At 43.6% G+C, this 12,198-nt stretch overlaps 1 protein-coding gene across 1 annotated transcript in view; it reads left to right on the top strand.

Moving 5' to 3' along the window:
* LOC138511247 (receptor-type tyrosine-protein phosphatase kappa-like) overlaps window positions 1-12,198 on the top strand; it is a 1,445,374-nt gene that overhangs the window by 1,033,153 nt on the left and 400,023 nt on the right. The window contains exons 19-20 of the mRNA XM_069626788.1: window positions 1,732-1,768; window positions 9,702-9,799. Coding sequence (XP_069482889.1) covers window positions 1,732-1,768; window positions 9,702-9,799 — 135 coding nt within the window. The remainder of the gene's footprint in view (window positions 1-1,731; window positions 1,769-9,701; window positions 9,800-12,198) is intronic.

The following is a 12,198-nucleotide window of genomic DNA, read 5'->3' as shown; positions in this document are numbered from 1 at the left end:
TGGAAAGGGTTAATAACGCCATTAGCACCCTGGGTTACCAAAGCAGTAACCTGGGGTGCTAAAAAAAAGTATTTTAATTCGTTGAACAGGGGACCACACGCGTCCCGTTCCATGAATGAACATACTTTGCCAAGATGGCCGCCATGGTTGTCGAATGTGGGGCTCCATACAGAGCCCCTCCTCCATTACCATGGCAGCCGGAAAAACGAGACACAGTGAAGCTGCTGCGGAAGCGCTGCCACAATCAGGTAAGTGGGGTTGAGGGCGGGGGTGGAGGTTGGCTTTATTTTTTTTTTAAAGGGAAATGGTGGGAGGCTAGAAGATGCAGGGCGGGGGAGATGAGAGGTTTCAGCCCGCCATCCATGGAACATGATTGGCTGCGACCCCGCCCCGTGTCCTTATAAATGATGAGCCCCAGTTTGGAAACCCTTGCAACATTCTCTCAGGGATTTTGGATGTGAGAGATTATTTAACTCCTCCTTTTTTACTGACCACCAGAAGAATATCCATGCAAGACAGTAGTGGTACTAATGCAAGGAATGGTTCCTATCTGGCTTGTGTGGCATATGTTATACTAAACAGAAATACATCCACCCTGCATGTAAAGTCACATTGAAAGTCTCTAGATCTTAATCCACCAGAGCTGTCTCATATTAAACAAAATGTAGGCGACTCATCTCCAACATATCACTTTCCCCACAAGAAATCTCCTCATGCAGTCAGTATATTATACTAGTCAGAGTCTCCTGGCCAAAGGGTCCAAAGCATGCTTGAGGCTGTGCTCTGCCTAATGCAGTAAGGCTCCAACTCTTAAAGGCACTTTTTCTGCCAGACAACCAAACAAATACATCATAGCCATGCATACTGTAGTTGAATTGATTGGGAAGGGCCCCCTCCCATGACTAATGAGGGAGCTCTGGAATTGAGAAATGTAAATATAAAGTCCAAGGAACACAATTGTGGGATCCTTTACCAAACAACTCTCATCTTCAGATACCACTTTCCTCTACACTGCCAAAATGTCCTGTCAGGCTTAATTGTGTAAATACTGCATTTTGAATGGTCACTGCACCTGTCAGCCCACCTACACCCTTCCAGACTGCCTGATGTCATAGGGTTCAGCACTGACCTCAACTTGGAAGTATGCTACACTACAATTACTTTAACTGTTCAATGGAACTATCCACTGCAAGTGATGTCGCTGTACGGAGTAGGAAGATGAAACAGATCAACCCCATGCATGCCAGAAAGCAAACCCAAAAAACACATTAAAGACAAACAAACATGGATGCTGCTCTTAGCCCCAATTTAAGGAGGGGGCTAGAGTTACTGTGACAATCCTATGCAACCATAACTCTGAATCAAAGAAAAGAAATGAGTCAGGGATCAGTCATTGCTTCAGGAACACAATTCACAAAAACCTCCTCCGAACTGGATATTAAATATTGATGGACGATGCGAGTATTAGCCACAAATGGCCTCCAACTGTTAAATCTGTATGTAGATATATCAATGTTTTATGGTCACCTTGTCCACCATGGTCAGGACAAAAAATGCTCCTGGACCATTCCAGGAATGAGAGGCCAAGTGCCCTAAGAGCAACTCTGTAAAAGATCTGTATTTATTGGCATATTTTAAAGAATAATGTGATTTTACTGTTGAAGTCTTATCCTGTATCGTACCTCTGATATTCCTGCTAACACATTATTTTAATTTCTGATTCCTTCACAGGGTTACAAGAGCCCACTTTTCTTTATTGCTTGTCAAGGTGAGTGTTTCCCTCATTTTGTGATAGAAGACACATCTGTGATTACTGTTGGTGCATTTACTTTGGAGGGCGGTTGTAGGGGGCATCCTGTCCATGAGACACTTCTGCACGCTAAGAGTGCTGGAGTAACAGTAACAAACTGTGGCGTCTGGGAAATGTGACAGTTCATGGATCCGGCCAAGTAAGGACCCTTGTTCATTGAGGCACAGGGGGGGGGGGGTGGTCTGCCAAATAAGGAAGGCATTGTGGAAGAGCCAGGTTTTTGTGGCATTTCAAAACTTTAAACCGTTCAATTCAACTCTCGGCTCCAGAGGCAGAGCCCTCCAAAACTGTGGTCCTTTAACCAAGATTCGTTTCCTCGGTAGAAATCGTAGAATCGGTGTGCTTGCTGAGAGTCACTAAAGGCTTCCTGAAGATGAGTATAGTTGGAAACTATGTGATGGGGTCTAGACCAGTATACTAGATGTATCTATGGGTGATGTAAAAGTAATGCACTACTGGATCTGGAGCCGGTGGAGGGTCTGCAGGCTTTGGTAAGTGTTGTTGTTGTATATACTCAAATCTAGTGTCGGCCAGACCCAACCTAGGCCGGGAGGATAGCAAGAGGCAATGCCACGCTGAGCAGCATCTGTACGACACCCAGTCCCATGCTTAGAGGCTGAACTACTGCATGAAGTGTGATATAAAACCCAATTTCTTTTTTTCTTTTTTTTAATCAAGAAAACTACTATTATGGATTCACAGTAGTGTTTTAATGTCTTTTTTAGGGAGTCTGCAGTACCAGATGTTGCACTAATAGAATTCAAAAAGGAAACGTGATTGAATGATTTAAATGGTGTATGGAAAATTCCATCAAGGGAATGACACTCCTGAGAATATGTAGTTGAAAATGGCATGCTGGTGAGAGATGTGATTTGTGGGTGAAGGATAGGTTGGAATCAAAAAATGTTCAGAGATGTCGCTATAGAATAGCGGTCCCCATTCATATGTCCTAGTGTTAGGCTCTCCTGCAGCAATCATAAATGTCCTAAAGGATAATTACCATGAAAAAAACAATATCCCCAGTTGTCTGAACTCACAGAGACCTTTTTTCTAAAGGAACACCCAAAATCTCAAAACCTGGAAAAAAGAAGCACCAAAAGTTTATGTAGAACTAGAAATCACACACACACCATCTTTACCACTTGGGTACCTCTTTTCTATGACCTTGTGGGAAGGCAGATTTGGGCAAGGTAGAGAGTGCATCTAGCACCAAGAGATCCTGACCCCTATCGCAGGAGGATAAGTTACCTTCTTGTAATACAATTTCTCCATTTTGGGTATCATCATTACAATCGTAAACATTGAATATCTCCAACTGTGTACGGGAGTTTGGAACACTTTAATAGATAGCAAACACTTTTTATTTTGGCCAAATGTACATGTTTTAAAGCCACTCTGCTTACTATTAATCATTATTTATGAATTTTGTCCGGAAATATTAACCAACTAATTGTCAGAAAGCAGAATAAAGTTGCTTTAGCATAACTTGATTCCCTTCATTTAACACAGAAACAAATTAAAACAGATAGGCAGTTACACAGTTACACACTGGTACTTTAATGCAGGCAGCCACCACTGGCATCCGCTGATGTCTCATAGTGGCAATTGGCGATCAGTTATTTTTCACCTTTGTGAATTCCCCATCTTGAGCTGTCTACGAATATATATATATATATGCCATTTAAACTAACCAGTCACACATGCCGAAGTTCACCGGCAGTTAAAATCCACTGAGCATTGGCTACTTCCAGGGATCTCTGCTGGTTGGTGCTGTGTACCTTGTTAGCTGAAATTATCTATTTTACTTTGTGACAAGGCCTTGTCTAGAGTGGATGAGAACCCCACTCAGCCAGGGTGCGACACCTAGCAGAGAGAAATCCAGCACCAGTCATACCCCTGAGGTGGACGGTGGTAGTTGAGAGGTCCCCTATTCTTGTCCTCCCCTTTGTACCTGCATGTTCCATTGCAGGCCACTGCCATTTCCCACCTGCCTGGTCACCTTTATCAGATATTTACCAGTGTATTTCTCTTAATTTCATAGTACCAGCTCCAACCGTAAAGCCACAAGCCACCGTAAAGCCACTGAACTTCTCTCTGCTAAAATCCCACTAACAGCCACTCAAACAATCCTCCTACATCTAGCCTATCGACCCCCAGGCCCCATCTCTTCCTTTGAGGAATACATCACAAGCCTCCTCTCCTCTAACGCAAAAGCAGGCTCCCGCATCATATTCCTCGGAGACCTCAACCTTGGGTTCCAGGATCCAAGCAACGCCAATGCTCTCGCTCTCAAAAAAATCCCTATCCAACTCGACTTCAAGCACCTAATTTTTCAGCCTACCCATGCCAAGGGTCATTCCTTAGACTGGTTATCTGACCTGAACTGCTCCATAAACATTCTTCAGAACGAACCCATTGCCTGGACAGATCACCACTACATAATCTTTACTAATCAGGGATCCGCACCACCAAGCCCTGCTATCGTTCCCCCCTCATTTTCTAGGAACACCCGTGATATAGCAAAACCTATCCCCACTAATCAACAACATATTGGACGATACTAAATACAAAAACCTAAATCCCACTGAATTGGTTGATCTCTACAATACAACACTGAATTTCGCCTTGGACATTATTGCCCCTGTTAAACTAAAAAAAGCCAAAGCTGCCGCCCACCTCAATAACTGGTTTACCCCAGAACTTAAATCATTGAGAAACCTAAAAAGAACAGCAGAATCTAACTGGCGCAAAGATCCCTCCATTCACAACAAAGTTCTGTTCTCCAATGCAGCCACCACCTACAAAACAGCCAACCTCTCTACTAAAAAGGAAATCTAGAACACCAGAAAACTCAACGCCAAATCCTAGACTAAGGAGCTTTTCAGAATCCTAAGGAAACTAGAATCCCCAGCACCACCCTCTTCAGACTGCACAAAAGACGCCGCCTGGTGCTCCAAAATTCAACAAGCCTTAGCAGACAAAATAGCCCCCCTCCAAACTAAAATAGAAGTGAAAAAGAACAGCCTTGCAAACAGCTCATCATACAATGCCCCTCCCAAACCTCAACACCCTCAGTGCCCGCCATTCTCATTAGCCATGGTCACACCCAGCAAAGTGGAAAGCATCATCAAAAGCCTTAAGCCTTCAAGATGCCAAGGCGATACTTGCCCAGCCCCCGTTATCAAGGACTGTCCAAGGAACTATCTCCTTTTATCGCCACTATGAAAAACGCCTCATTTAAGACTAATCTCATCCCAAAAAACCTTAAGGAGGCCTGGGTCATGCCTCTCCTAAAAAAGCCCAATCTAGACCCGAACACACCAACAAACTACAGGCCAATCACCACCGTCTCCTTCCTCTTAAAAATTCTGGACAGAGTTGCCTACTTACAAATCCAGAAACATCTGGAGGACAACAAGCTACTTGGTTTACGTCAATCAGGCTTCCGGCCCAGGCACAGCACAGAGACCGCCCTTCTGGACCTGAAAATACAGATGGACGAGATGAGAGACAAAGGCAAGCTGGCCATGATCCTCTTGTTAGACCTCTCTGGTGCATTTGATCTGGTCGACCACCAGATCCTCACCGATCACTTAACCTCTGCTTCAGCCTTTTCCACCAACACTTCCTCCTGGATCAAATCTTTCCTCTCCACCCACACCACTAGAGTCTTCTCTCCCTCTGCCTCTGCAGATCCCATCCCCATCCTCTGTGGGGTTCCCCAGGGAACCTGTACATCCCCAACTCTATATAAAATCTTTACAAAGCTCCTATTCGACCGCCTTGATGACATGGGTTTCATCTACACAAACTATGCAGATGACACCCAGGTCCTCATCACTCGGTCAGGACACTACGCCAACAACACCAAATTAATTAACAACATCTATCTGGAAATCCAGGCATGGATGGCAACACACAGCCTATGTCTTAATGACGGAAAAACCAAGCTTTTCGATCGTAGGCACCCAAGCTCGCCTGAACAAACTTGACCCACAATACTTGTCCTTCATCATTGATGGTAATACAATCAAAGTTGCAAAAGAAATAAAGACGCTTGGCGTCTACCTCGACTTCACCTTATCTCTAAAAAGAAAAGTGAGTGCCATCGCCTCAATAACAGTTTACACAAACAAGCTAGTTAATGCCTTTAAATCCTACCTATCCCCTATCAGTTGCTTGACATTAGCCAGAGCCCTATCTCTATCCAAAATAGATTACTGCAACACACTCTTCTCAGGAACCTCTGAAATGAACCTCAATAGACTCCAGGTCTTACAAAATAACTATTTAAGATCTGCCCTAAACATCCCAAGATCCAACCATATCTCCAGCCACGGACACAATTCTAACTGGCTCCCAGTGTGTGACAGAATTTCACTTCGTACTTTGGTAATCACCCACAAATGTATCTCACACAGCGCACCTAAATACCTCTCCGACAAGTTCTCCCTACACCACGTCCCCCGTCCTACCAGATCATCCCACACCCACCACCTCACAGTCCCCAGATTCAACCTCAAAACCGCAGGAGGAGCAAGCTTCCCTGTTGAAGCGGCCAACCTCTGGAACTCGGTACCCCCCTCCATCAATCTAGAACCAACCTTCAATGCCTTCAAAACCAGCGTCAAACTCTGGCTTACTGATAAGCCCACCAATTACTGAGCCCAAATGATCCTTCATCATAGAGATCCTGCATCACAGTCCTTTGTTTGGCCTATGTTTGCTGTTGCTTCTCATCTCACCTGTACCTATCTTAATGGTCAGACCAATATGTAACCTAAGTCGACCTTCTCAATTTTATTGTGTATTTTTGTTTGTGTATTTTTGCACTTACCATGAAGATCCGACCAATATGTAAATTGTAACCTAGGTCGACCCTTTCCGCTCTACTGTGCTTATCATTTATGTAAATATGTATGTACTTATGTCTTTCTGTCTGTAACATGCAAAGTTTTCCAGCACCCAATTACCTCAGGGTTAGGTGCGCGATACAAATAATAAACAAATTACAAAATTACAAAGAGAGACCTGAGATTTCAGCTAGCCACTTGGGTGATTGCCTGCGAGTAGAGAGAGAGCCATGCCGATGGGAAAAGAAACAGAGCACAACAGCGACAATTGCTCTACCCGACAAAGAGAACGAGATGCTGTGTCCATATGCAGCAGCACAAGAATGTCACAGAGCTGCCAAGTGGTGCGGACAAGCCCACACTGTATGCCCCTCTATACCAAGTGGACCAATAGGGGAGACAACCCACCCTCCACGGATGAACTTACCGGGAGACCCCACAAACCTGGGTCCCGGGACATACGAATTTGTCTTTTTGGCAATCCTGCATGGGGCATATGGGGGGTCTTAGCGCTCTTATTATGAAGATTCCAAACACGCACATGCCCTGGGTGGGCAATAAACAGCTGGATTCACCAGGAAGCGATATCCCCCTCTGCCAAAGAAGGAGGGATAAAACAGGGAACAGGAGGTGTGGGGTTTTGGGTGAGGTCAGAGGTGGACCATGATCAACGGACCAGTATGAAGAATGAGGGAGTGGTGACATGTGCGGAAGATTTGTGGAGCAGATGAGATATTGGCTTAGGAGTGAAAGTGGTCCTGCAGTTTGAGTGTGTGTGTTTGTGTAGCAAGTGTGTAGGTAAAGTAGTGTAAAGAGTGATTGTGAAGCGGATGATACTGAGTGGAAGAAGGGTGATTGAGTAGTGGTTCGGAGGGAGGAGTATATGTGTAAGGGAGAGAGTAATAGTGGGAGGAGGGAGTAGTATTGCCTACGAGAGAGTAGTAGAGTGGAGGAGGCTATAGAAGTGTGGTGGAGGGAGTAGTTGTGTGGAGAAGAGTGGAAGGGAGGAGAAGTAATATCAAAGGGCGTAGGCGAGAATTAGGATTGGTGCAGCATCGTTAAGCCAGATGAACAGAGGGAAGAAAGGTGATGTAGAGAGAGTACAAGGACAGAAGTGAGAGTGGGCGTGTTAGAACCAGCCTGCATCCAACAGTATAATTATAAGGCACTGTCCTAAAGTCCCATTAGAGCACTAACCGTTAGATAGAGAAGGAACTGCTGGATCTTGGTGTACATCAAGGTTACAGCAATCCATGCAACTATCCAACCAACACAATGAAAAGAATTGTTTGGAATTAACAGTATTTTAGAATTATTGTCAAAAAATATTCTACTTGGGAACACCACAAAGTACTTCATTCTATTGTTTAAAAAAACAGTGGACGTTAGGGGATGCAGCCCACACCGAAGGCTAGATAGCCTATGTCTTTTTCTCCCAAAACTTACATACCCACCATTTAGACCATCATTTTAGTACAAGATAGTGGTTTAGACAGTGGGGGTGAACATTCAATAGCACTAACCAGAGGTTACGGATGCCTGGGTTAGTGAGGAGGGTTATATTAAAACGGGAGAGGGACGGCACTAGGTCCCACAAAAAGAAGAATAAAAACCCTTGAATCATCTCTACGACTGGAAGTGATTCTTGTGCAATCTGTGACACATGATGACTTTGTGGATTCATCCTGGCCCCGATATAGAGTCTCCATTCTCCATCCAAGATGTTGAGAATGACAAACACAGTGAGACTTCCCACCCGAGTCACAGCGGAAGCTGCAGGCTGTGACCTATGTGGGGATGAAGTCACCATTCACCCCAAGATTAGGCCATGTTTCGGATTGGACTGAGCTGGCTATGCCGTAACAAACACATGGAAGAGTGGCGCCAAAGTCAGCATTGGCTCACAAGTATTCCCTGGCCATTTTAGAGAATACTCATAGAACTGAAACAGGATTAGACAGATGACTGAAACCTATTAAGCCAGGAACCACTCCAGCGACATCCCGGGTCCAGCTTCGGCCGAGTTTGCGGAGAGGCAGAGAATGGACCATTACTAGACCAAGCCAGAAATAATGTAGTGGTGGAGAATAATTTCAAACAATGAAACCCTCTTCTGTATTGGTTCAATGTGAATCACAAGGAGGTGGAATCAACATGTTTGTGGAACCCTTGTTGCCAAATTTCCAGCCCCTGTCCTCCATTGTGCCCTCCCTGTATTGATCCCTTACAAACTGCGTCCCTCGCTTAGTACTTACCCCATGATTCGTAAAGTACTCTGCAGCTTACCGAAGCTAGGTCTGCACTCAAAAATGACCTGTAACAATAATTATAATTAATTCATCTCTAAGCGCGGGACTGGGATTCAAACCTGTGTTGCTCTGCGTTGACTTGTGTTGCTCCTGATCTATCCTCCCGGTATAATAAAAATAATCTAGGCTACACAATTCAAATGCAGTTAAGACTTGGCCATTTCTTGTTTTACTTTTGACATTTCTTAAAAACGCAAAGAACATTTGGCAAAGACCACTATAACGCCAGGTTTGTTTTTTAAGTACAAATAGTGCACTCGCAAAATAAATGTTAATCAAGTGTTATCTGTTGAAATTACAGTGTTGAGTTCAGTCGATTGCGGCTACTCTGAGTTTCATGGAACTCTTTCTTACTGTAGAAAAGCCCTCCGTCTACGGTTTGTTGATTAAGACTGCTCTATATCAACAATGATTCTAGAATAATGTGTCACCTTGGTTCTAAGACTCATTCTTTCACTAAACACTGGGACCGATAGCAATAGGAAATAGGTCTATTAGTGAACATATTATAGTCTTGTTGCCAGATACACAAAGCACAGCTTCTAAACTGTGCAAGATGTGCCATAACTTTTAACAAACATATAATGCATGTGCAGAGTGCAGTAGGTTGAATAGAAGTGCTTGCTCACTGTATCCAAAGTTTATGAAGTTAGGAAAAAGGTGACCCCCCCCCTCAATAATCTCTTTTTCCTCCTATCTTTCAATTCAATTTCCTTTTTCCTGCTGAAGGTCCTTTGCCGGAGACAGTCGCAGATTTCTGGCAGATGGTGTGGCAGGAGAACTCGTCTGTTATTGTAATGCTCACCGGCATCGTAGAAAAGGATAAGGTAAGAATGTAAACATTTGACACTGAGAAGGTGCCAAATGTTAAACTTTGATTCTGTGATTAACCCATCACATACAAGAGGGCTCTCTCAAAAAATTATGTTGTACTTTGCAATCATCACTAATGAGAAATATCTATCAAACACTATGGGCAAAAACTACCCAAGTTCAAATCTTGGCAGTGCTAAGTTGCAAATAGGCTATGATATGCATCCTTCAATAATGTCAATAATATATTGGGGACCGAGAATATGAATAGTGTTTAAATACCAAAGGTCCGATTTTAGTTTTGTAGAAGGAAGGCATTGGACTTCCTTGTAAATTCTGTGGAGGTTTATACACTTAATTTGATTGTGTCGATGTAAAGATAATTCAGCTTAACATGCTGAATTAAGCACACAGTGAGGGGAAAGTAGAGCTAGAGTCTCCGTATAGAGCCTATGCCTCTGGGTTGAGAGCTCTGCTTGGGATACACAATCTCAGCATGTTCTAAATAAAACAATTCACTGAAGTTCATTGAAGTGCATATTGGCTCCTCACGCTTCCGCTTCTTCCAACTCCTGGCCCCCCTCCACTGGAACTCCCTACCGCTCTCTATCTGCTCCTCCCCTACCTACTCATCCTTCCGCTCCTCTCTGAAAGCCCTTCTTCTACACTCCCCCCTGACTCTCCTCCTCTACCTCTCTCCCCCCTCAAACCCCCTGCCCCCTCCCTCCCTTTCCCTCCCTCCTTCCCCTCCTCCCGATGACCTCAAATTGGACACTGAAACCACTTAGGGGCGTAGGAGGTCACCAGGGGACTCCCCCCTCCCTCTTCCCTCCCTCCTCCCCCCTTCCTCCTATTCCCCTGACCACAAATCAGACATTGAAACCCCCATCTCCTACCTCCTCCCCTCTCCCTTCCCCCCCTCTTCCCCTCCTCTTAAGTAAATTGTTCTACATACTGTATCACTGGTTTGTTTCATGTTTGTTAATATGCTTCTTTCATTATTGTACCTTGTTGTTATACTGTAAAGCGATTTGTCTTAAATCGCTATATAAACTCAATAAACATAAACATAAAAATGTATGTCTGTCCTCTAACATCCCACAGTCCTAAATAGAAAGGTTCCTCTGGTGGTTGCAGGCATCAAATGGATAGTTTGCTTTCAGAGGATTTTAAATAGATTCTTTAATTTGACAAAATGAGGGTGATAAGCAAAGTATTTAAGAATGCTAGGAAGACCTGAGCCTTCACCGTTTTCTTTACTTTGTTTGTCCTCGTCCATGGTTGATACACGTCTGAATCTATGTCCCCAAGCATAAACTAAGTAACGACTACCAGGCATCTTGACAATAGAAATCTTCCAACTAATTTTAAAAGACAGTTGTTATGCCTTGGGCAGCTGTTCTTTCCTTTCTATTGATGGCATTCTTCCCCTTACTTGATGTACCAGGAACTTTCAAGCTCTATGTCACAAGAACCATCATCATAAAGAATTAGATATAGCTCGCGAGTCAGACGTGAACATTTTAATGTGCTAAACCACCAGAAGTTAAGTTATCTGGGAATGGTTATTGTGTAGGCAGATTCCATGTCACATATTTATATTTATTTTAAGGTTTTGTGTAGTGCAAACATTTTCCCACTAGATTGCTATCCCAAGATTTCTACTCATCCTCCCCCTACACGCCATAGCTTCTAGCGCATCAGTCATCCACAGAGCCTGAAGTAAAACATGTCGGCGTGTTTTGGACAATGAGTGAGTATTTCCCAGATTGAGCAATGGTGTCTCGCATGAACAGATATGCTCCCCTCCACTCGCAGAGCCACACTCAACCACACAGGCCAAAAAGAAGTGACAAATCCAGAATGGATTAACATGGTCTGGTGCATGTCTCCTGTCACAAAGCCATGAAAATGTCGTGGTTTTCATTCTATGCAAATAGCGCCTGAATTTTCCTGAATCGCATGGTGAAGGTAGCAACAGAATACTTGCCTGTGACCTGTGGCAATAATGTCCCTGAGAAGGTAAGCAGATTCATAAATGGTCAGTACTATTGTGTTGAACAAGTGATCATTGCTATCAGGCCTCACTTGTAGTTCACTCAAATTCTCTAGAAAGTTTCCAAACTTGGTATAGAAACACAGGAAGTTGCTTCTTCTGGAGTAATGAGAAAATAGCTTGAGTGGTTCTAGAAGATTTGATTATGATGCCTTATTGGAATTACCTGAATATACTAATAATCAATAAACTATCATATATTTTTAGGCTTCAGAATGTCAACACACTATTTAGCAGACGCCTTCTCCTTGGTCCATGTTTGCATTCCAGCGGCACCCTATGTAAACAATGCATAACTTCTTTGTTAACCGATGCACATTTTACTGTACATGGATAACCATGAATAAATATATTGTT

This window comes from Ambystoma mexicanum, chromosome 6p, assembly GCF_040938575.1.
Source record: "Ambystoma mexicanum isolate Mex_15411 chromosome 6p, UKY_AmexF1_1, whole genome shotgun sequence".
NCBI classification, from domain to species: Eukaryota; Metazoa; Chordata; class Amphibia; order Caudata; family Ambystomatidae; genus Ambystoma; species Ambystoma mexicanum.
This window is presented reverse-complemented; position numbering and strand designations above follow the sequence as displayed.